This window comes from Hydra viridissima, unplaced genomic scaffold, assembly GCF_058129835.1.
Source record: "Hydra viridissima isolate aposymbiotic clone 2 unplaced genomic scaffold, HvirCarnegie_v1 scaffold_18, whole genome shotgun sequence".
NCBI lineage: Eukaryota > Metazoa > Cnidaria > Hydrozoa > Anthoathecata > Hydridae > Hydra > Hydra viridissima.
Genome location: NW_028324317.1, coordinates 354,598 through 380,504, shown reverse-complemented (window position 1 = coordinate 380,504; position 25,907 = coordinate 354,598). Strand labels below are relative to the sequence as shown.

At 29.0% G+C, this 25,907-nt stretch overlaps 1 protein-coding gene and 1 pseudogene across 1 annotated transcript; both read left to right on the top strand.

The window, feature by feature from the left end:
* Positions 1 to 25,907, top strand: part of LOC149876693 (uncharacterized) — a 615,724-nt pseudogene that overhangs the window by 450,103 nt on the left and 139,714 nt on the right.
* LOC149876700 (laminin subunit alpha-3-like) lies at positions 1,044 to 24,811 on the top strand. Its single transcript, XM_090075018.1, has 51 exons — positions 1,044 to 1,597; positions 2,746 to 2,982; positions 3,188 to 3,253; positions 3,476 to 3,580; positions 3,754 to 3,961; positions 4,101 to 4,310; positions 4,827 to 4,961; positions 5,191 to 5,331; positions 5,444 to 5,584; positions 5,693 to 5,830; positions 6,134 to 6,483; positions 6,674 to 6,773; positions 7,715 to 7,870; positions 8,006 to 8,102; positions 8,529 to 8,685; positions 8,839 to 8,950; positions 9,204 to 9,373; positions 9,555 to 10,329; positions 10,970 to 11,220; positions 11,483 to 11,816; positions 12,128 to 12,468; positions 12,587 to 12,723; positions 12,849 to 13,002; positions 13,311 to 13,406; positions 13,527 to 13,613; positions 13,739 to 14,087; positions 14,205 to 14,468; positions 14,612 to 14,829; positions 15,254 to 15,434; positions 15,624 to 15,885; positions 16,201 to 16,406; positions 16,596 to 16,778; positions 16,949 to 17,301; positions 17,424 to 17,540; positions 17,648 to 17,944; positions 18,141 to 18,360; positions 18,488 to 18,573; positions 18,810 to 19,354; positions 19,527 to 19,773; positions 20,021 to 20,168; positions 20,263 to 20,560; positions 20,691 to 20,805; positions 20,905 to 21,042; positions 21,122 to 21,270; positions 21,593 to 21,748; positions 21,840 to 22,775; positions 22,880 to 23,094; positions 23,196 to 23,323; positions 23,462 to 23,624; positions 23,935 to 24,282; positions 24,576 to 24,811. The coding sequence occupies exons 1-51, from the start codon at positions 1,232 to 1,234 to the stop codon at positions 24,698 to 24,700; spliced, it is 11,511 nt and encodes a 3,836-aa protein (XP_089931144.1). The 5' UTR covers positions 1,044 to 1,231; the 3' UTR covers positions 24,701 to 24,811.

Below are 25,907 nucleotides of genomic sequence, written 5' to 3'. Positions count from 1 at the left end.
TTGACTTTCTGAATAAAGTTTTTTAAATTTTTATTAATAAAAAAATTGAATAGTTTTATGAATGTACCATACACATTTTAATTTTTAAGGGAATGTATACTCATCATATGATTGGGCTGCTAACCCTTGTTAAAAGATTTTGTGTCGCCATCACCAAGATACAGTGAGTAACGTAAATAAAACTTTTATCAGCCGTTTTTAAACTCAAAGTTTACCGGAAGACTCCTTTAATCACCGGAAAAGACTCCTTTAATCACCGGAAAGGACTCCATAGTAACAAGCATCAGTTAATCTTATTTAACTTTTTTTACAAATAATTACAACAAAAGTAACAATGATGATAATATTCATAATTTCTTTGCAATTGATTTCATTGTTGTAATTAGTAATTGTTGTTGTTGTTGTTGTTGTTGTTGTTGTTGTTGTTGTTGTTGTTGTTGTTGTTGTTGTTATTACAATTATTATTATTATTGTTATTATTATTATTATTATTATTATTATTATTATTATTATTATTATTATTATTATTATTATTATTATTATTATTAATAATAATAATATGTTTTAAAGATAAGATCAGTGGAGACAAAATCTCTATTCTCCCTCCCTCCAACAATAACCTTTGCGAAGATTTTTTTGCCGCCTGTTGATTGCTTGTAACTTATTTAAATAAACTTTCTCGATCATCCGCATGGAACATTAAAGAGTTCGTACACCGCTTTATCAATCAAGAAGCCAAATAAAACATAAAATTTTGAAAAGACAAGTTTGACGGAATATTTGAATAAAAGAAGAGTTTTTTAAAAATAATTATGAATCACTATGATTATTGTTGACTGTGTCATCTAAATATTTGTCCGGAAAAAAATGTTAGTCAACAGCTTCAAATAATGTCTTTTGATCGTATTTACATAATTCCCTTTTTGGGGAGCGGTTTTGTTATTGCGATAACTTCATTCCTTTGTGCTTCTTTCTTACGTCCATTGTCCGCTTTTTAAAAATCCATTACTTCACTATGTCAACTGTTTATAATAACATGAGCAAAATACAAGGCTGTCAGAAATTTGACACCGAAGAATTTACTAAATAACGCAATTTTATTATTTCTGTTTCATTTATTAGCTAGTAAATTGGAAGTGGGAGAAATTAAAAGTGGCATAAAATTTTAATGATCGGAAAATTTAAATTACAAGAAAAATTTTTATGCTAATTTAGAAACTTATGTATTAAAATGCTACTGCTTTTCGTTCTGCTAGAGGTGGTTTCTACACAAACTGTTTTGGAACCTGCCTATTTTGATATTGCTAAGGGAAAATCAATTACAGCATCCGCAACGTGTGGTGAAGACTATATTCCACCTAGAGGAGAACCAGGTGAGCTCTACTGTACTTTGGCAGGAATACCTGGCAAGTTTGGAATAAAAGGATTGAGCTGCAGTCATTGCGTACCCGGCGATTTTGGAGATTCTGATGGAAAGGATGCCAAGGATCATAATATCAGGAATGCTAACGATGGATCAAATAGATGGTGGCAGTCACCTCCTTTATCTAGATCATTAAAGTATAAACAAGTGAATGTAACCATCGATTTAGGACAGGTTTGTGAATATTTTTTAAATCTACAACATGATTAAAAATAAGCTTTTTGTTTATCAAAACTTTTCCAAAGCAAATTTATAAATGAGCCTCATTACATCTTTATTTCTAAGATTCCCCCTCCGCCCTCCGCCCTCCGCCCTCCTCTATACAATAAGTAGAGACAAAAAAACCTTAAAACAAATGTATTTAGTACATTTGACAACTTTGTTAAAACAAAGGGCTGTGTTAGCATACATTATTGGAAATACAAAGAACCAAGGCAAGTATCAACAATCTTGGGGTTTTATCAAAAGTTTTTACCAAACGTGTGACAAAAAAAAAAAAAAAAATCACGATTAAAAATTAAATGGTTTAACCGAGACGTTGCACTTTGTAAATCCATTAAATTTGCCATGGCGATGTTTTAGTCACCAGCTAAATAACACATTTTCTTAAAATATTTAGTTTTATATTGACGTCTGAAGGTTTGACAGTCCCTTGCTCCTTTTCTGTAGGAGCTGCTGTATACTTGTATTAAAACATAATAAGCATACAGCATCGCTTTTCATAACATGCGTTAAACCTAAAATTTTAGTTAAACGAAAAAAAGCAAAATTAAAATTCTTTATTTTTCAGCTATAAAAATGTTCAAAGATGTTCGTTTAAGAAAAAGATGTTCGTTTTGTTCGATGTTCGTTTTGTTCGATGTTCGTTTTGTTCGATGTTCGTTTTATAAACGGGAAAAAAACTTAATATATTAAAGAGTATTTTTTCATGGTGTATCAAACTTTTTACTTTTTTAAATTTTGCAATTATAACTACTGTTATAGATGTCTTATAACCATATGCGGTGTAAAAAGAATTATAAGACTGTTAAACTTAATTGAGAAGGACAACCTTAGAATTGGATACCATAAATTTTAGAATGAACAATCACGTTTGCTGCTCAAAAAATCTCGTAAAGCGGGAAAAAATAAATAAATAAAAATAAACAAAATAATGAGACGCATTTACAGTTTATTTAGCAAGAAAAAAATTTCTTTTTGAAGAATTCCTTTTATTAGGAACAATTTTTTAAAAAGGATTAGCCCTGTTTCAGTTCTATTTGAAATAATAAGAGAAATATTTTTTTTTACATATATTTCGGATCAGGGATATCTTTTTTTAGTTGTTCCATGTTGCATATGTTATTATCAAATCGGCGAATTCACCAAGACCTGGTGTTTGGTCCCTTGAAAGGTCTAATGATGGAGGAAAAACTTACACTCCATGGCACCATTTTGCATCAAGTTCTTCAGAATGTAAAAGTTATTTTGGAATCGATCCATATTTACCTATTGTACGTGATGATACAGTGATTTGTTCCACTGAATATTCATCGATTCCCCCATTTGAGAATGGAGAGGTACATGTTACACCTTTTACATCTCTGTTAATTAAATATGTTATATATGGGATGAAAATTTATTTATAAAACATGGTTTATATAAGCATAGAACATGTATATGTTAACTTAAAGCTAACTTGCTTCTGAGTTTAATTTATTTTAAAAATGTTTGAATTTATATTGGGGTTGTATATACATGTACTTATCATTGCTCTTTGAACAGATTCATATATCACTAATTAATGGCAGGCCTGGTGCATCAAATTTCTCTTACAGTAAAACACTCCAGGTATTAACTAACTCTTGCTATTAGAGAATGTGTATGTAAATAAATAAATACTTGTACATACATACATGCATGCATGCATACATAGATACATACATACATACATACATACATACATACATACATACATACATACATACATACATACATGCATGCATGCATGCATACATATATACATACATACAAGTATATTGTCAAATTCTGTTTATACCATTTTCTGTTAAGGAATGGACTAGTGCATCTAATATCCGACTTCGTTTCATGGATATTAAAACACTGCTTGATGATTTACTGCCACTATCTTTACAAGATCCTACTGTCACCAGAAGGGTATGAATGCCAACCTAAGTTATTGTGTATATATGTATATATATATATATATATATATATATATATATATATATATATATATATATATATATATATATATATATATATATATATATATAAATTTTTTTGATGTACATATAAGTTTTTTTTTATGGGGAACCTTTTTGCCTTAGTATTACTACTCAATCAAAGATATTTCTATTGGTGGAAGATGTATGTGTAATGGTTTCAGTGATGAATGTCGTCCAACTGATGTAATTGGTCAGTATAAATGTGATTGTCAATATAATTCATATGGGCCTCGCTGTGAGGAATGTAAACCTGGCTTTGTTCAGAAAAAATGGCGTCCACGCAGAGACAAAGATGATTTTGTTTGTGAAAGTTAGTTTGTAGTTATAAAGACTTTGTTTAACTAAAGTTTTAAAATCTACTTAATCTCAAATGTTTATAAAATAAGTTAGTACTTTTCTAAAATTTAATAACTTAAAAAAAATATATTTAATAAGAAATTTATCTCTAGAATGTAACTGTCATGATCATACAAATGAATGTGAGTACAATGATGAGGTAGAGCAACGAAAGCTTAGTCTTGATGTTAATGGAATTTATTCTGGTGGTGGTGTATGTAAAAATTGTAAACATAATACAGATGGTATTAATTGTGAAAAATGCAAACCATTCTTCTATCGTCCATCTGGTGTTAAATTAACTGATGTGAATACTTGTCAAGGTTGAATTTGTTAAATTCCTAAATGGCACCTGTTAATCTTATATCATCTTTCCTTATTTTGACTTTTTCTTTTTAGAAGTAATATAAATAATAATGATAATAATAATGATAATAATAATAATAATAATAATAATAATAATAATAATAATAATAATAATAATAATAATAATAATAATAATAATAATAATAATAATAATAATAATAATAATAATAATAATAATAATAATAATAATAATAATAAAAAGAGTGATAATGATAAATATTTTTATTGTTATTGTTATTATTATTGTTATTGTTATTATTATTTTTTTATAATTATCTTTATTACTATACTATTATTATTAAAAAAATTTATAGTAGTAGTAATATATAATATTGTTAATAGCAATCAATAATTACTATCAATATAGATTGATAGTAATTATGATTTAAAATTTGTTTTTTTAGTTATAATAATTGTATCAGTTTACTCTGTTTGTTAAATCATTTACTTAACTAGACTATTATTTTTAACAGCTTGCAACTGTGACACTCAGTTTTCGACAGGGTTCTGTGCAGAAGGAACTGGACAATGTGAATGCAAGCCTCAGTATATTGGGAGATATTGCAATGAATGTAACAAAGGCTTTCACACATACCCACAATGCTTCCGTAAGATAATTAAATAATGCTCTTCTGCTTCTGTTTGTTAAACAGTTTTAAAGATAAATTTAACAAAATTTTTCATGAAATTTAAAATAATTGTTGTTAAATAATTTTACAGTTATTCAAAAGCATAAAAGCTTAAATAAATATAAACAGCAAGATAAATACAAACAAGAAAATATACAAAACAAAAAAAAAAAGCATTTTACATATTATAATGTGATTTTGCATTTAGCTTGTGAGTGCAATGTGAAAGGGTCTGTTGATGGCCAATGTTCTTTACTTACTGACACTGGATGCCAATGTAAGCGTGGATACGGTGGAAAGTTCTGTGACGAGTGCTTGCCTGGTTACTTTGGTTTCCCAGACTGTCAGCGTAAGTTAAAAGCTTGAAGTAAAAAAACATTGAATAGAAATTTATGTAGAAAATAAAAATTATATTATATGAAAAAAGGAATTTAGTTTTATTAACTTTTTGGTTTTTTCAGCCTGCAATTGCATTACAAGGTTTGGAGCAACAGATGACAATTGCAATCGCACAAATGGTCAATGCAAATGCAAGTCTGGTTTTTCTGGGCGAACATGTGAAAAATGTGGATCTGGTTTTTACTTATTTCCATTTTGTAAAGGTTATTTAATAGTCATTAATTTCTTTCTAGACTCATTTTTTTTTAGACTCACTTTAGAGTGATAAATAAAAGAAGTATTTGCAGCAACCTTGTAGTTTTTAATTTTAGAATGTGGTTGTGATGCTGAAAAGACCCTTGATACAATTTGTGCACCTGGTAATGGAAAATGTGACTGTAAGCTTGGTTATGATGGTGAAAAGTGTGAAAAATGCGCCCCTATGTTCTATGGCCATCCAGCTTGTTTCAGTAAGTTCTGTATTTTTAAAAAATTTTTTTTTTTTTGAAAAACCCTTTAAGTTTCTATTTATTAATTGATTTACAAAAAAACTGACCAAGCTAAAATGTTAAAAGATGGCTGAAACCTTAACATAAGGTTTCAGCCATCTTTTGACATTTTAGTGGTTGTTTTTTTTTTTGCATTTTATTATGAACAGGAAAATGGAAAATTTGAAATTTTAATCCTAAAATCATAAGGAATCTTATGTTTTTACAAAAACCTTTTCTTATTTTCATTTTTTAATGTTAGGCTGTATTTTTCCTTTTCCTAAGATTGTGAGTGCTCTGTTGCTGGCTCTCAAACACCAGTTTGCAACACTGACAGTGGAGAGTGTGATTGCAGACCAAACTATGCTGGGTTAAAGTGTGATCGCTGTGCAACTGGATTCTATGGTTACCCTTCATGTGCACCATGTAACTGTAGTAGTGAAGGCTCTCGTTCACTTGCTTGCAATGAAAGAACAGGAGATTGCAACTGTAAACCAACCTACTCTAGCCGTCAATGTAACAAATGTTCAAGAGGTTTCTATGGATTTCCTAATTGCCAGCGATGCAATTGTAATCCAGCTGGAACTGATTCTGGGCATGAAGGTTGGTCTGGAGATTGCAGTACCAATAATGATGTAAGGCAATAATTTTTTTTTAAAATACAAATCAGTGTACAATATGAGTTTTGAAATGTTTTCAGAAGTCTTATGATATTTTGCAATATTGCAAAAAGTAAAGTAAAATTTTGATAAATTAAAAAAAAAAAAAATTTTTCATAACTTCTTTTTCTGTATTTACTTTTGAAAAAAATGTTTGTCATTTTAGGGACAATGTGTCTGCAAGGTAAATGTGCAAGGCTTAGAATGCTCAGAATGTAAACCAGGCTTTTTTAATTTGGATGAGTCAAATGATGTTGGTTGTGAATGTAAGTCGCCTCTCAAAGTTTGAAACGGTGAAAGCTTTTCAAGATATAATTAGTGTTGTTGTGAATTTGAAATTATTCAGCTATCAACTAAATCAATTACTGTATCTTTCAAAGTCGACCAAAATTGGCTAATACACTTTTAAAATCAACTAAGTCGACTAAAAGTCGATTTGGTCAAAATATTTTAACAAAAAATTTTATTATAATCGTATACTTTAATGTTGCTTGACAATTTATTTTTTAGATGCTAAGAAAAAAATAGAAGTTTGAAAAAGTAAACAAAAAAACTAGGTGGCATGTAGTAATGTTACAATAGCACATGCTGTTGTTATATCAAGAGCATTTTCTTTGTTCAATTGAATAAAAAAACAAAATAAAATGGAAGTTACAATCATAATGTAAAGAAAAAAAAAAAAAACATAGATGGACATTTTATATCATTTTTCACAACAGTGAAAGCAAAAAATTAACAAAAAAGTTTATCAATAAAAAACATTGGCATAGATAGGTTTTGGCAGATTTATAAAATTTTTTTGCATACTTAACTGAGTATCATAACACATTACTTAAAATTTTGTTTTAAAAAGCATCAACTGGTACTATAATGAGAAAAAGGAAACATACTAATGAAGTGGTGCTACATACAGTGAGCTAAGAGTTAAGTGAACTAATTTAGACTTTCAACTATTTCTTTCAACTGTTCGACTTTTAGTTGATTTAGTTGAAGTTGATAACAACACTAGATATAATAATAATTAAAAAAATCAAAAGTCATTAAAAAAATGTAAACAAATACTTTATACTATATGTTAAATATATTAAATATAATATACTAAATATTAGATATAAATACTTTTATTCATAATAACAAAGTTGTTGCTTTCAATAAAATTATAATTTTTATTGGTTTTTTTTAATATTAAACTGTTTCCCATTTAAAGCTTGTGGATGTTTCCAACCTGGTACAAACAATGGTATAACATCTTGCTCAGCTAGTGGCAAATGTGGTTGCAAGGTGTTTGTTGATGGCAATAAATGCAAACAATGTTCCCCTGGTTTCTACAAACTCGAAGAAAAGAACATGTTTGGGTGTGAAGGTATTATTTTTTTTAAATTTACAAATTATGACATGATTTTTTTTTTTCAAACTAGTTATTGTAGTTTATTATTTGTTTTCTTAATTTTTAAAAGAAGTACTAGATAAAGAATAAATATCCAAATTTTTCCCTTAGGCTGTGATTGTGACATTGGAGGTTCTTTGAATTCAAATTGTCAAACTGATGGCCAATGTTTTTGTAAGCCAAATATTTTTGGACAAAAATGTGACCAGTACGTTTTGTTTTTTCATTTTTAATTTATTTTTATTTGATTATATTTAAGATTAGTTTAGCTTGTTTATTATTAAATAAAAGTTGTTGTAAAATTTTATTTGACAGAAATAGAAAAGTGTTTTATTTTCTGTATTAATAAATAAGCATTGCTTCATTGATTGATTCAAGTTTAAAAAAACCTTTCTTATGTCTTATGTTCTTAAATCTTTTTACTATTGTTTGTTAATCAACTCCAACCTAGGGCTCTGTTAAAGATTTGATATATGAACAATAATGTGTGTGTGTGTCTATATATATATATATATATATATATATACACACACACAAATATGTGTTATATAAAAATAATTTTATTTTTTACAATATTTTTAAAATTTTTATATATTGGTCAGTTATTAAATTTGTTCTTAAAATATACTTTTAGACCAGCTGCCAATTTTTATTTTTCTACTCTTTGGCATATTAAATCAGAAGCTGAGGAGGGTAAAACCAAAGATGGCGACGCTGTAAGATTCGATTATCAAGAATCAAGTTTTCCTGGGTACTCATGGAAAGGATATGTTTCAATCAACGACATGCAGGTTCTTATTTCATTTTTTTTAACTTTCTTTATATAATACTATATAATAATTCTTTCTTTATATAATAATATATAGTAACTCTTTAATAATTTTTGTTAACTTTCAAAGTTTTTTTTTACTATTATTTTTCTTTTTCTTTTTTTTTTCTTTTAGCCAACAATAATTATTGATGTAAATGTTACCAAAGAATCAAAATATCAAATTTTGTTCAAATACAGACTAAATCAAATTCAACCAATTGCTGCTAATATCAGAGTTTTTAAAGGTTAAAACATTTAAGCTTTGTTTTATGGTTTTCTATACAAAACCTTTTTTTTTAATAAGTTTTTATCTACTTTCAAATATTTTATATAAATTTACATTTTATATAAAGATGAATGTATGTATATATATATATATATATATATATATATATATATATATATATATATATATATATATATATATATATACATATATATATTGTTTATGTAAAAATGGCGGGAGTTTTTAGAATGACAACAATTTTATAATTTTAGGCAGTCAAGAGTATCAAGGGTTAGTTAATTTCCCATCAACCCAAGGAAGCACAAGTGCCACAACCTCAATGGCTATCGTCAAAGAATCATCCGGCCCAGCAAAATATTTTACATTGCCACCTGGTAAATGGAAGGTTGAATTCACATCGCCAAATTCTGCCCTACTTTTGGTAAATTAAACTTATTAAATCAACACACAAACATATACAAAAACGTTAAATAAATAAAATGATAAACTAAAATAAATAAACTTACATACAAGTTTACTCACTCTTGCAATAGCACACACGCAATAAAATGTAAATAAAAACTTTTCCAAAAAATTTAAGTTTTTTTATGTGATTACTTTAGGACTATTTAGTTCTGGTACCTCAAGAATATATTCAACCAAAAACCCTTAGCAAGCGAGTCCAGAATCCATGTGATGTTACAAAAGTTGAGCCTTTTTGCAACATATATCAATATGTTCCATTAGAGAAACCTGGATATACTACCATTCAAGCTGAAGATCCAACTTTCTTAGCTAAGCAAGCTCCAATTCCTTTCTTTAACGATACCAAAATTCTTGAAAAATTAGATTATCAAGCCATGGTCCAGTTCTCTCCAGATTTTAAACAGCTTGATATTGTTTTTCAATTTAAGCGCCTTGGTAAATATGTAGTCTTGCTACAATATTTTCATGATGCTGAATCAACAAAGTATTTGGATATTTACATTCGTAGTCGTACTAGCATTCAACAAGGCAAAGGTTGGCTGTATAAATGTCCATACAGCTTTGGTTGTCGTCAAGTTGTACTTGATCGAGATTATAAAGATGTGTATGCATTTGAAATTTCAGACTCCAGAACTCATATGTTGACATTAATTCCACGACAAGGTGCTGTTTTTGGTTTGGACTCAATAACATTTATCCCATTTGATGAGTGGAATTTAGATATTGTCACTCCCCAACTTTATTGCACTGCAAAAAATGGAAAGTGCATACCTACTAAGTTTGATATTCCCAAAGATAGCAGAATTATATCTCCAGAATCAAAAGTTGGAGATCCTCGTCCTAGTTACATCATTGATCCTGATGTTAAAGTCAAATATCTGGCATCGGGAACAAATTCTTTTGACATAACTGGTATTTTTCAAAATTTTGATATAACTAAATATAAAGTAAAAGTTTTTATGTTTATATGTTATTGATGTTAATGTTGTTGATCTTTTTCTTCTTCTTCTTCTTATTGTTATTATTATTACCATTATTATTACCATTATTATTATTATTATTATTATTATTATTATTATTATTATTATTATTATTATTATTATTATTATCATTATTATTATTATTATTATTATTATTATTATTATTTTTTTATTTTTATTTTTATTATTATTATTTATTATTATCATTGTTATTATTGCTGTTATTATTATTATTCTTTTTAATTTATAAGTTATGATTTGTAAAATTAAACAAATATTATAAATACAGTATTATTTAGAAAATAGGTAAAGATCTTTTGTAAAGTTACAATTATACTAAATTTTCTATCAAAATTTATTTTTCTAAAAGCTCTCTGTAAATAGTTGTTTAACTTGTGTTACCTTTGTAAGTCTTAATGTTCGTGGTTTTAATTTTAATTTGATTATAGTTAAAACCAGGAACATTAAGCTTACAAAGGTAATTCATCTTTATTGTTAAATTGAGTTGTTAAATTTTTTGTGTGTAATTTCTGTTTAAACTTTAGATATAAAACTTTAGATATAAACTTTAGATATAAAGGCTGGTCGATATAATCTCATCGTTCATTACTATCAACCAAATCATCAATCATTTGAAGTTTCCACTGGAATTTATTCAGGCAGAGATTCTATACAACCTGGAAAGTTAAACATGAATCACTGTCCAAATTTAAATGGTTGTCGTGAAATGGTTAAACAGGCTGACACCAAAGATGTATATTTATTCGAAGCTGACAGAGCTAGGCTACGTTTTGATATACCTGATGGAAAGAATGGGTGGATAGTGAGTTTTAAATCATATTTATTTATATTTAATGGAATTTACATGATTTTAAATAATTTGAAACTTATATATAGGTAGATGTATTTTAAATACGCAATTAAAGTTAATATCAAAATTAAAGACCAGAACTGCATTTATAGCTTTAATTGAAAAACTCAAGAAAACATGTTTGTAAAACTTGTGTAAGGAAAGAAAAAAATTTTATTTAATATTTTCAGAATATTTTATAAGTTATAGAAAATGATTGATATATTTTTTTTAGGAGAAAGTTTATTTGATCCCTGAAAATTCTGGATCACTTAATGACCCTGAGCTGTACCAAGGCCAACCAATGAAACTTTCTGATGAATTTGCTGATCTTTGCTCAAAGAATTTTTATGAAATTAATGAAAAAAGCACAGAGTTTTGCAAAAAAGCAGTATTTACGTTAACTAGTGACTTTAATAATGGTGCACTAAGTTGTGAATGTGATGAAAGAGGATCAAACAGTTCTCAATGTGCAACATTAGGAGGACAATGTCCATGTAAAAAGAATGTAATTGGAAGAACTTGCTCAAGATGCAAAATGGGGTTTTATGGATTTCCAAATTGTAAACGTAAGTCATTTGATGTAAAGATGGTTTATCTAGCATTTCTCTATATTGCCTGAATTATAATTTGAGTTTAGAAAAACTCTTTTTGAAAATAAAAATTACTTTTGTGGAATTGACTATTTAAAAAAGATTTTAAAAATAAATAGAGGAAGAAAAATTCAGTTGCAATGATTGTTAATTTGTTAACAGCAGAAAGTTTTATAAAAAAAAAAAGTTGATCTCATTAATCAAGACTTTTTTTGATTAAGTGTAAGTATGTAATTTGCTTTTGCAGGAAAATTGAAAAATGAAACTTTTTTATTGAAATTTTGCAGCTTGTAATTGCTCAAATTGTGATCCTGTTACTGGTCGCTGCTCATGTCCTGCTGGCGTTGAAGGTGATAATTGTGATAGATGCATCAAAGGAACTTTTGGTTTTGATCCAGTCATAGGATGTCAGCCTTGCAGTTGTGATTCTATTGGTACAACTGAAAACAAAACAGTGTGCGATTCTATAACAGGACAATGCCAGTGTCAAAAAAATTTTGGTTCTAGAAAGTGTTCTGAATGTGAAAAAGGTTTTTTTAACTATCCTTTATGTCAGAAATGTGATTGTCACATGGGAGGTGTAAATGAAGAAAAATGTGATGCAAGGACTGGAGAGTGCTTTTGTCAGGTAAGATATTTAATTTTAGGTTTAAACTTTATTTTCAATTTTTTAGACATGAATTTCATATAAATTGTAATAATTATTATCTTGCCATTGGTAGCTGCATTGTAATGTTCTTGCTTAGGATGCAGCTATTGGTAAAAGATGTGATGAATGCTCAAAAGGATATTTTAAAACAGAGTCAGAAAAAGGAGAACAGCTCTGCTTAAAATGCTGGTGTTCTGGGCAAACAACTGAGTGCAAAGAAGCTGAAATATACAGGTTGATTTTCTTTCCCAATTTTTTTAATTGTTTTACATAATTTTCTTCTTCCGTGCTTTTGTTTTTTTACTTCCTTCACTTCATCGTTTGTGTTTTTTAATCTATGTATATGCAATTGTTCTTAGGAGCGTTGCAGTTAGAGGATCAGAATGGACTACTTCAATAAAAAATCTAAGTGTTCTGGTGTTACCTTCAGGGAAGATTCAAGCAAATTTATCTGCAATAAATTTAGCAAACATTATTCATTGGATTGCTCCAAAAGAGTATTTAGGCAATCATGTAAAGATTATTTATATAAATAAAGATAATTGTTTGTTCTTCTCTTTATATAACTATGCATACATGTATATACACATAAACACATATACGTTTATATGTATGTATGTATGTATATATATATATGTATATATATATATATATATATATATATATATATATATATATATATATATATATATATATATATATATATATATATATATATATATATATATATATATATATATATATTCAAATAAATGTGTGGCATGATTTTGAAAAAAATGTTTGCCTTAAAAATACTAGGTTAAATCACTTTTTTTTATCAGGCTGTGTCGTATGGAGGATCTCTGACATACAACTTTAAATATACAACTAAAAGTGGTGGTCAAACTCTCAATGAATTGCCAGATGTTACTATTCAGGTAATAAATTTAAAAAGATTAAATAAATAGATTTAAAATTTAACATTTCTTTTTTATTTTAACTATCATTGGAGTAATAAAAATTTATTTTAATAATTATGTTGATTTAACATTAAACAGGGCGGAAGTGGTTTTAGCATAAAGAACAAAAAGCATAATCTAAGAAATGCTGAGAAAGAGAACATTTTTGTGTTTCCACTTATTGAGGTTTCTATTTTTTATTATTAAAAGTTATATTTTATTTACTTGATAGATGTTTTTAAATATAATTTTAATTTTTATTCAGTTATAATTAATTTTTAAACTTTAAATTGGAACATTTTTACTCATAGAAAGATTGGTTAATGGAAGACAGCTCTTCAGTCTCTCGCTCCCAACTTCTCGAGGTTCTTTCTAAAATATCCAGTGTCAAAATAAGAGCTACTCATGATGCCAACATTGCAACTTCATCAATATGGAATGTTACATTAGATTCTTCAAATGTTGATGGTGATGAACTGGTTTTTGGTATAGAAGAATGTGTTTGTCCTGAGGGATATGCAGGACTTGGATGCACATCATGTGCACAGGGTTACACTTCACAAGGTAATGGCACATGTGCTAAGTGTGAATGCAATAACAGAAGTGGACTATGTGATGCTGAAACAGGAGTTTGTCAAAACTGTTCAGAAAATTATTTTGGTAATTCTTTTTCTTTTTGGATTACAATCAATTTTATATTACAATAACGTTATTATAAAAATAGCTGTCTGAGTGCAAAATAACAAACTTTATATTGTATTATTTATTTTATTTTAGGCAATCACTGTGAAGAATGTAAGCCTGGTTTCTATGGTGAAAAGTGCAAGCCATGTCCTTGCCCCAGTGTTGATCTTGATAAAAACTTTGCAGATTCCTGTGCTATTAGCTTAAATACATCCGAACTGATATGCAAGTGTAAACAAGGTTATAGTGGATCAAAATGTGACACATGTGCAGATGGTTACTATGGCAACCCAACAAAACCAGGTGGTGATTGCAAACCATGCTCATGTAATGGCAATGTGAATTCAGATTTGAAAGGCAGGTCTTTTGTGTTTTTTTTATTATTTTTATTATTGTGAAAGGCAGGTCTTTTGTTTTTAAACAATAGATCATTAGCAACATTTTAGTTTCTGATGGTCTTTTTTTTAAACATTTGTCTATTTCTGCATTACAACATCTAGGTAATTGTGACCCGATTACTGGTTCTTGTACCAAATGTTTGAATAATACTGATGGCAATCATTGTGAGAAATGTCGGTCTGGTTTCTATGGTGAACTTGGTAATTGTAAGGATTGTAAATGTGATGTCTGTGGTTCGGATGTTAAACCATGCAGCAGCAGCACAGGCCAATGTCAATGTAAGACAAATGTAGAAGGCAAACAATGTGATCGTTGTAAAGTATAAAGTTCTTTTTTTTTTTTTCCTTTTTAAATTACAGAGGAACTTTTTTTTTTTTTAAAAAAAAATAAAAAAATAGAAAATTAGAAAAAAGCTTTTAATTAAAATAGTTAGATGATACATTTTGTATTTATTCTTTTGTATTTATACTTTTGTATTTATTATTATTGTTTATTATTGTTATTATTTATTATTATTATTTATTATTATTATTATTTTATTATTATTATTATTATTATTATTATTATTATTATTATTATTATTATTATTATTATTATTATTATTAATTATTGTTAATATTATAATTGTTATTGTTATTTCTTAAAAAGAAAACTTTTTGACAAATTACTTTTGCATTAGTTAAAAATGGTAGTAGTATTTTATCTAAATATATATGGAATGTATTACATTAAAATATATTTAGCCCCAAACATGGAACTTCAATTCTTGCCAAGGTTGTCAGGACTGTAATTGTGGTTCAGCCTCTGAATCAAAAGATTGTGATGCTTTAACTGGTAAATGTAAATGTCTACCTACTGTTGAAGGTAGAAAATGTGACTGGTGTAAACTTGGGTATTTTAACTATTCATCATCAGGGTGCCAAAGTGAGTTATATTTATGTCTTAAATTAATTTGTTAAAAATGTTTTTGTAATATCCATAATTTTATTAAAAAACCGATTCATATAAAAACTGCTTAACTTATATGTTAACATCATTTTTATCAACTTCTTTATAGTGTGATTGTCCTAACGGCAACTTATATTTTAACATCTTTTTTATCAACTTCTTTAGAGTGTGATTGTCCCGATGGCAAATACTGCGATGTTATTACTGGAAGTTGTGACTGTGATTCGGCAGACAAAAAGTGCACATTGTGTCCTTCTGGTTATATTATTGAAAACAATTCTTGTGTTGAGTGCGACAGTTGCGTTCAAAATACACTGAACAAAGTTCATCAGTTGGTGAAAAATATAAAACAAGTTGAACAAAATGTATTCACAACAGGCAGCATTTCACAGTCTTCGTTGAGCGACGTGAATATCACCCTCCAGAGGTAAATCAAGTTTAAATATTTTAATTGCTCAAAGCTTTTTTAATGATTTTTAATAATTTAACAGTTTCAATAATTTAAGCTTAAATTATTAGTGCTCATAAATAATAGTGCTCAAAGCTTATATATACAGTTTCAATAATTTATGGAAATACTATTTTAATAGCTTCAGAAATAATATTTTCATTTTCATGGGTCACTGACATTTTGAGAGGGGGGCTCATGAAAATAAAAAATAATATTTTAATAAGTGAAAGCAACTGCATTGTTATTATAATTAAGGTATATTATATTTATAAATATTTTTCTAAATTTCAGACTTATTGAGAATGGAAACAAGTTTTCTGAGGATTTAGAAACATTAAAGAAAGCTGTTGGCTTTGGTAATCTTGGAAATCAAGAAGATGATTCAATAATGCACAAAGTGTCAGAGTTTAAGGGATGTCAGTTTGATGCTGAAGTAAAAGAATCCATTACAACCGTGGCAACTGTAACAGAGGAATTTTTTGTTGACCCTATAACAGGTAAACCTTTTGTTAATCTCATTGCTTCAACAGATGAGATACAAATAAGTTTTTTTTTTTTTTTTTTTTTTGCATAAAGCTAATCTTTTTATTTATCTGATAAAGTTTTTAGAGAAAAACATCTTTTTATAAAATAAAAGTTTTTAGCACATTATATTTGGTTTTTTATAAAAGTTTTTATTATTACAGCAACCTGTCCTCCAACTTTGGCAAAAATTTTTCTTTCAACTGAAGCAAATGTCAACAAAACAGAAAAGAGTGTTGTGCAACTTGAAGAAGCTGCATATAAAACATCAAGAAATGCATCTGATACTAAACAAAGAGCTGAGGAAGTTCTTGCTAAACTAAAGTTACTCATTAAAGATGTTGAAAGTAATTATTATTTTTTAAGATATAGATTTTAAATATAATTACTAGATACTCTGTCTGACCAAATAAATGCAGTTTTTATTTCCTTCGTCAGTTTTATGCAAGTTTATTTATGTACATTTACATTTTTTAAGGATTAACGAAGTTCCAGAACAAGTATAAATTTTTTTTAGATACTCTCAGCTCTGCAAATAACACCCTAGGGAGTGTGAAAAGTGGAGAAGTTGATGTTGAAAAAGTACTTATTGAGGCGAAAAAGATACTGGCAGAAATAAAAGGTCGCAATTTTTCACAAACTGAGTCTGCTGCAGACGTGGCTTTAAATATTTCTATTGATAATAAAAGAAAATCCGAAGAATTCACTCAAACAGCTTTAAATACTTCAAAGAGAGCTGAAAGTTTTAACAACACATTTATAAATTTTTTGGCAGCTTTTAAGAATATTAAAAAGGAAAGCGAGACAGCTGTTGTGATTGGCAAAAATGCAACAGATTTGATACTTATTGCTAAAAGCTTTGATATACAGGTAGGTGCTAATGTATATTTAAAGTTTTTTTTTAATTTTTTATTTTTAATGATTATGTTATTTTATATTTAACTTGAAATATTTAGGTTCATTTAAGTAATGAATTTTTTTTTTTTTTTTAGTCTTTACTAGACATTGCACATAACTTGAGCAAAGGCATCAACATTACTCTAGAGAATGCAGGTGAAATATTAAAGGCTGGAGAAAAAGCTCTTGCTATTGCTGATCTTGCTTATAAGGTAATTTTTAAAAAATTTTTCCTAAATATTTTTTTATTTCTTTTTTCTTTAGTAATTAAGAGGAAATCTTTTTTTTGACAAATTTTAAAAGTTTGCTTTTGTTGCAGGGATTTAACAACAAAACAGATCATCTTGCAGAACTCATCAAAAAACTTCAAAAACTAGTTGATGACCTTCGAAACTCTTTAGTGATTGCCAACCCTTTAGTGCAACAAGCTGTAGATCATGCAAAAGCTCTTAAAGAACTGGCTGATAAGCTAAAAAAGTTGCTGCAAGACACACAAAAATTTGCAGATGCTGCATTGCGTGCTGCTAAAGTATATGCAAATATTGTTGATGCAATTTATGAAGCTTTGGATGCTGCAAAGGTGGCCAACGCGACAACGTTTGATGCTCAGAATAAGGTTTTTCTTTCTTTTTTTTCCTTTTAAAGTAACATTAATAAAAAAGGGATATTCCTCGAAAACAACATTCCTCGAAAATATATTCCTCGAAAACAACATTCCTCGAAAATATATTCCTCGAAAACAACATTCGGAATCACAATAGAACCTTTTTTTTTTTCAAACTGTTCCAAACGAATTTTTTAATTCTACACAGGCCTCACAAGCAAAAGAAAATGCAGGGGCATCCAAATCAAAAAGTGAAGCAATTGCATTAGAGGGTTCTGAATTGAAGGCTAATGTAAACAATGTGAAAGTCTCACTAGATGGAATTAAAAAGCGATTGGCAGATATTAAGAAGCTAAGAGAAGGCATTGAAGGCCGTGTTAATGCTGTTAAAGAAGATTTTTCAAAGTTTCATTCTCAAGACTATACAAGTATTAACCATTTTATTGTTTATATTTTAATGGTATAAAGTTTTATGTAGGATTGAAGTTTAAAATTATTGGATTGTTTTAAAAATAGTCAGATTTATTTAAAGTTATTTATAATAAATTTATTTAGATTCGATAATTGATAATTTAACAAAACAAGCTGATGAAGTAACAAACATTACAAAAGATGGATGGGAAATTAATGCAGAAGTAAAAGTAAAAAAAAAGTTTCTACTAATTTTTTGATATTTTAAGCTACTTTTTTTTGTTTACTTATGTCTAAATTATGTTAGTCTAAATTATGTTAGTCTAAATTATGTTAGCCTAAATTATGTTAGTCTAAATTATGTTAGCCTAAATTATGTTAGTCTAAATTATGTTAGCCTAAATTATGTTAGCCTAAATTATGCTAGCCTAAATTATGTTAGCCTAAATTAATAACTGTTTTCTAGGAAAATATAGAAAATGACAATAAAAAGATTGGAGATGTACGCAACAACTTGAAAGATATTGGAAATTTGCTGGATAAAGCTGTTAATGAAGTCAACAAAGTTGTGGACACACTTCCTGGCTTGAAAGATAGTGTAGCAGAATTAAATGTTAAATATCAAGAACTAGATGAAACAATTAAAAATAATATTACAAATAGTATTGAATATATAAAGTTCCTGATCCAAAATTCTCACGATGTTGCAAATATTATGCCACTTGCTATGAGATTTAACAGTTCATCTAAATTAGTTTTAAATTCTCCCCCCTCTGCTCTTGATCCAAGTATACACAACGAAATATCATTGGTTTTCAAAACAAACGCAGACAATGGCTTGCTATTTTTTATAGGCAACCAACAGCAACCAGATAGCAACGGTTTTTTGGCGCTGGAAATTGTTAACTTAAATGTATATTTTCATTTCCGACTTAACTCTGGTAGCACACAGACATTAAAAAGTAACAAAGATCTAGTAAAAAACCGCTTTTATACTCTTCGCGCTGAAAGGTAAAAAGAAAAGTTCTTGAATTTTTTAAAAATTTTTATTTTCGTTTACTTTTTTTTTGTTTCTTTTCCATTTTTTTTCCATCTTTATCTTAAATTTTATTTATTAATCTCTGTTGTTTAGCTTTTAAAAATATTGAGGTGAAAAATTAAAAGTTGGCTTTTTAAATTTTAGGACTTTTGGCGATGCAGCAATAGTTGTGGAAGAATTCCTTACAGATCTGAAAGTGTTCCCCATCGTGGAGGATAAAATTAGCAACTTTGTTGCATCTCCAATATTAAATCTTGATAAAAATGATGTATTAGTTGGAGGTCTACCTGAAGGTGTTGTAATGCCTGCAGCTTTAACTAGTAGAACCTTTCAAGGATGTATAGATAAATTGAACTTTAGCAATCATTTGTTGGGATTGTGGAACTGGAAGGTAGGTTTTAGAAAGACAATTTTATTTGTGTTGAAAAAAGCATAATTTTTTAAATATGTATGTATGTAATGTAATGTAATTTATGTATGTATGTATGTATGTATGTATGTATGTATGTATGTATGTATGTATGTATGTATGTATGTATGTATGTATGTATGTATGTATGTATGTATGTATGTATGTATGTATGTATAAGATTTTTGTTTTTACTTTTCTCTTTTGACATTAACACTTGTTATTTCAGAGTGCAAATAATGTTTATGAATGCAAATACCAACGCGAATCACTCAAAGGACAATATATGTTTAATGGTGATGGGTTTATAGAGTTTTCTGAAAATAAACAAAATGATCTTTCAAGAATTAGAATTTCATTCGCTACAATTGAAGAAGGTAAAGTCTTTTTTTTTTGAATACACTGACTCTTGGAATCAATAAGCCAAACAAATGTGAGGAATAAAAATTTTAAAATTTTTTTCTACTTTAGATGGCTTAATGGTATTGGCAACCAATCTGCCTGATAACAACTTTTACTCTCTTGAACTTCGAAATGGTTATCTTCTGAGTAAATTTGATTTTGGTGATGGTTATAAGGAGTTCAACCACACCCTTTTTGGAAAAGTAAACAATGGTCAAAAACAAAATTTCACCATTCAAACAAGACAAAAAACAAACTTCATCTATGGAAAAATTAATGAACCATTTTCTGTGCCCAGAAATGCAAAAATAACAGCATCATCACTATTCTTAGGTGGTCTACCAATGAGAGCTTTTAAGCCAATAGAGTATATTTTTTTATGTTAAATTTAAAATTGAAAATAAATTCTTAAACTTTTTTAAAATTTTTATTATCTTTAAATTCTTATTTTTTTTTAATCAATTTTTATTGATAAACAAATTTACTTTTGCATTTAGAAATATAACAACAAAGGGCTTTGTTGGTTACATTGGGTCTGTCAAGCCTTTTAATGTTGGAGAAATCAACTTTGCAACAACTTACAGCAACAGTACAGAAAGTTTTCAACCGCTGGTAACGAAATTTTTTGTTCTTAAAATGGAGTTTAAAAGTCACAAAATCATTGCATGCATTTTTTAAATTTTTTTTTTTTTTTTTTTTTTTTTTAATTAGTTTGGCCACTCTGCATCTCTTCCCTCTTCTGATTCATACCTAGAAGTACCAGGATGCAATTTGAAATTGCGATTTTTATTAGGGTTTTCTTTCCAAACATACCAGTCAACAGCCAATCTTCTCTATACTGCTTCAGAAGTAAGAGCTTTTTTTCAATAGAACAATTTTTAGTCCTTCTGTTGTTAAAAGAATATTTTTTTTGATCATTTATTTTTAGACAAGCAATTTGAGAGTTTTCCTTAAAGATGGGCAAGTTAATGTTAGGATTAAGATTGATGAAACTGTCGAGTCTTTAGTTGCAAGTGTACTAGGTGGTGTTTCTGATGGACTTTGGCATACAGTGTCTCTATATCTTGAGCAAGAGAGGTTAGAATTGAATTATGTTTTTAAGAATTCTAAGGAATTCTTATAAACATAAATGTGTCCCATCTAAGAAATTCTTTGAAATGGTTTAAAAACATGCCCAATAGTCAATTTATGTGCAGTTAATTGCTTCATGTTTTTATACAAAAAAGCTTTATTAGAAGTCTTCTTTTCATCGTTTGTAAAGTTATTTTTTTACTTTCGTTTTGATGTCATTAAACAAAATCACATCAAAATTCAAGTGTAAAATACGTTTCATTTATAATTTATTTCATTTATACTTTAAATACGTTATTATTCATACTTTAAAATGTTTTTTTTACAGCCAGGAACTTTATCTTGGTATAGATAAGGTTTATATTACCTCCAGTCCCCTTCCAAGTGACCAACTAGATTTTGGAGAAATGATTACAATTGGAAAAAGTTATGAAAATATGCCAGGATTTTTAGGAAACTTCAAACAGCTTTATTGTGACACCAAGTAGGCTTTCATTCAGTTTAATAATTCAAATATTTTTATTATCAATTTAAAATTTTAGATTGATATGAAAATTGCATTTATTTTTCAACAGTGAAGTTAATATGACAATGGGAAAGGTTTTTAATGGTGCTCGAGTTGGTAGTTTGATATTTCGCTCCCCTCTTCCATTGGTTCCAACTGATGAAATGAAAACTACTGCTAGTTCAATTATTTCGACTTCAAACCCAACAACAGTAAAAGAAATTGATTCATCAAATCTTTCATCAAATGACAATGGGTTCCAATCTACTTTGAAAGACACTGCCACACCTATTTCTTCATCAATTGAAAGTTCTACAGTAAACCCCGCAACAGCAAAAACTACAACAATCACTTTGACAACTTCAACCTATGTTCCAACCACATTTCCTAGTACCACATATGCTTCTACAACTCCATCCCCTGATACAACAGTAATTTCAACTGTTTTTCCAAATACTTCAAAAGTTTCAACAACTATCTCACTCATTGATACTACACCCTCACTCTCAGAAACAACTCAGATTCCCTCAACGTCTTCACCAGCAAATGAACTAACAACCACCACCACAGTCACCACCACAACCACCACCACAACCCCAACTACTACCCCAACTACTACCCCAACCACTACCCCGATCACTACCACAACCACTACACCAACCACTACCCCAACCACTACCCCAATCACTACCACAACCACTACCCCAACCACAACCACTACTGCTACCACAACCACCACTGCAACCACAACCACCACTGCAACCACAACCACCACTGCAACCACAACCACCACTGCAACCACAACCAATATAACAGAGAGTATAACAATACCTTCCACAATACCTGAAAACGATGGAGCTGATGCAACTACAACATCCTCTATTTCAAGTATTACAGATTTACAATGCTTACCAAGTTTCGAAGCTTACCCTGATGCTGTTGCTTTTGGCATGGAAGGGGAAACTTACATTGAGTTTAGTGTGCCGTTAGGTTCACTCAGCCAAAGGTAAATTCTTATTAATATTTCTCTTCTTTTAGGTTAAATTGCATTGAATAAACTTTACTCTCAAGGATTTTGATTGAATTACCTTTTTTTTATAAAAATTTCAGATCAGAATTTGAGTTTTACTTTTACACCTTTGAACCGAACGGGTTACTCTTAACAGTTAATATGAAAGATACAGATTATGAAGCAATCTATTTGAAAGATGGAAAGATAAATTATGTATTTAATGCTGGCTCTGGACCGGTTACAATTACGTCTGATGATGCTTATAATGATGGAAAATGGCACAAAGTCTCACAGAGACGAGCGAAGGCAACCTGTAAGCTTCTTTTTCGTTTTTTTTTTTTTTTTTTTTTTTTTTTAATTTGGTTTTTGACTTCTTTAATCATTTCTTTTTCTTACCAAATTTCATTTGTTTAGCAAATCTCTCAATTGACAATGGTGTGCTGAAAGAAGGGAAAGAGCTGAAATCCACATCTGTAGATGGTGTTCAAAAGGTTTGGATGGGCGGTTATCCAAAAGGGACATTACTACCAAACCAATCAGCTGTGAGTTTTCATCTAAAAAAAAGAGTATTAATTTTATTTCAAAAAATTTTAACACAAAAAAAGTGTAAAGGATAATAAATTAAAACTTAGAATATTTTAAATATTTTTATCTCAAATATGGCTTCTCTTAATTTGCAGTTAAAAAGCAGGGATCCGTTTAAGGGAGGCATGAGAGGGGTTAAATTATTTAACGAAGCTCTAGTTCCCGCCATCTCTATCGGCACCACAAACGCCTCTAATGGTTTAACGATTGCAAGTGGCCTCCACTTCGGTGATAAAGGTGGATTTGCTGCCAAGTCAAGTAAGTTTTTTAAAGCGCCAACCATGCTGATCATGATCATCATGATCATGATCATCATGATCATCATGATCATGATCATCATGATCATGATCATCATGATCATGATCATCATGATCATGATCATCATGATCATGATCATCATGATCATGATCATCATGATCATGATCATCATGATCATGATCATCATGATCATGATCATCATGATCATGATCATCATGATCATGATGATCATGATCATGATGATCATGATTATGATCATCATGATCATTATGACGACGACGAGTTTTAGTAAACAATTAATTTTTTCTAGAAATCAAAACAAAGAAAGTGGCGATTGATTTTAAGTTATCATTGGATGTTCAATCGGTTCGTAAGGCCGGGTACATCTTCTATGTATATGGGGTATCTGATTTCTTGTCATTACAAATTGATAATGATGGTAAAGTTATCGCTCGCTGTAATAACGGAGGTGGGGAGTTTAGTGTAAATATCAACCCCCCTACCTCAATCTGTTCTGGAAGTTTTCATAGTATACAGTTAGAGAAAAAAGGAAGAACGTTGTCTCTAAGTGTTGATGGGGTGAAGAACAGCACCATATCCGATTCTACACAAAATGCTTCGGATACAACTTCCCCGTTTTACTTTGGTGGATTACCAGGTTGTTTTATATTTGTCTAGTTTAAAATTATTTTTTAAAAGTCTTCCTTTTTAACAATAAATTATAAAATAGTATAATAACTCAAAATAAAATATAAAAACAGTAGTTTAAAAAATATAATGATGAAAAAATTGTCATCTGGCGTTTAATCTCTTTATCATGATGATCTACTGCAGATTTATACATGTCATATTGAATTAAAGTTTTTAAGTAAAGGGTTTTTTTTAATATTTTTTTGTATTCTTATACAATATTTTTTATTATCTTATCCTATTTTCTTTATATTGGTCCAGCGGACAAACTAACTGGAAATGTTCCATTCTCGGGTTGCATCAACAACGCCAAGATAAACGAAGAAAGTATCAGTTTCCTGACCGACACTGTTAAGTCAGGAGCTGTTATGCAGGGCTGCGCATAAAACTCAAGAGTACTGCAGTTGTATATGCAAATAAATGATGTATATTATATATAATATATATATATTGTATGTATACTATATTATAAATAATATATATTGATTCTCTTATAATTTGGTTTTAATTTTTCCCTTCTTTTTTTAAAATGTCTCCAAATCTCCAGATCTCTGATGATCCGAGATGGATTAAAGATAGATGTTCGATTATAAATCTTTACGCAAAATATCGTTGTCTAAAAAGTTCCAGCGTAACTTGAAGCCAGGTCTGGGCCAATTTACTCATGTGAACCTCTAGAATCCAAGGAGGGGGCACAATCTTCTGGTTGCACTGCCCCAGCAAAAAATTTTTATGGGTTTAACTTTTTTTTTGGTGGTTTTTACGTAAGAAAAAATGTCATATGGAACATAAATTTAAATCACCGAAATTCATTGAAAGAAACATTTTTTTCACCACTCCAGCTGGCGGGCCGTCATCCGTGAGCTCCCGTCTCTAGAATATAACTCTCCTTTTCTTGCCTAAAAACCCTTTCTCAACAGCTCTCAGCATCTTCTTCTGCTCATAGCTACGGGCGACGACTTCTTACACATGTAACTCGAGAAGAGTTCACTTCCTTATCACAACTTCAACCGTTTTTAATGTATGTTTTTTTAAAGCTTTGCTTAAGTTTTCTTTTAAAACCTTGTTGAAGTCTAAAACAGCGGAATGTATTTTGACCATACTTCAACTGTTATTTTTAGATTTAGGTCATTTTTTAAAATAAAATTGTTAATTGCCTGGCTGTTATTTTTTTTTTCTATGCAAACACTTAGACAAGTTCATCTCTGCTCAAATCTTCAAAAATGATCTAAATTTCCGTTAACACTAAAGGAAACTTCAATTTAGCTTGTAATACTTCATTTGAATGACATGTGCACCAAGTTCATCGTGGACGAAGTTTATTCTGTTCAGTTTCATCAACAACATTAGAATTAAGGAAAATAAAAAATGAACAGCGCCATAAAAAAGAAAAAGATGAGTCATTTAAAAACTATTTCATAAAATTAAATCTAACAAAAAAAAGCTTTCACTGTTTATCTGTTAAATTCTTCGTTAAAAAAAACAAATTCGTGATTTTTTTTTTTAGGGGGGGGGGGGGGGGATCTGCTCCCTTAAGTGTTGTTTTTTTCTTCGGATGTTATTATAGGATTTTAGCGCCCTAATTCTAAACTT

Excerpts from the sequence above, each read along its gene's own strand:
- LOC149876700 (XM_090075018.1), top strand. The coding sequence starts at position 1,232 with ATGCTACTGCTTTTCGTTCTGCTAGAGGTGGTTTCTACACAAACTGTT. Across the intron at positions 3,581-3,753 it reads ATCCTACTGTCACCAGAAGG|TATTACTACTCAATCAAAGA; the intron begins GTATGAATGCCA and ends TTTTTGCCTTAG. Across the intron at positions 21,749-21,839 it reads CAGCTTTATTGTGACACCAA|TGAAGTTAATATGACAATGG; the intron begins GTAGGCTTTCAT and ends ATTTTTCAACAG.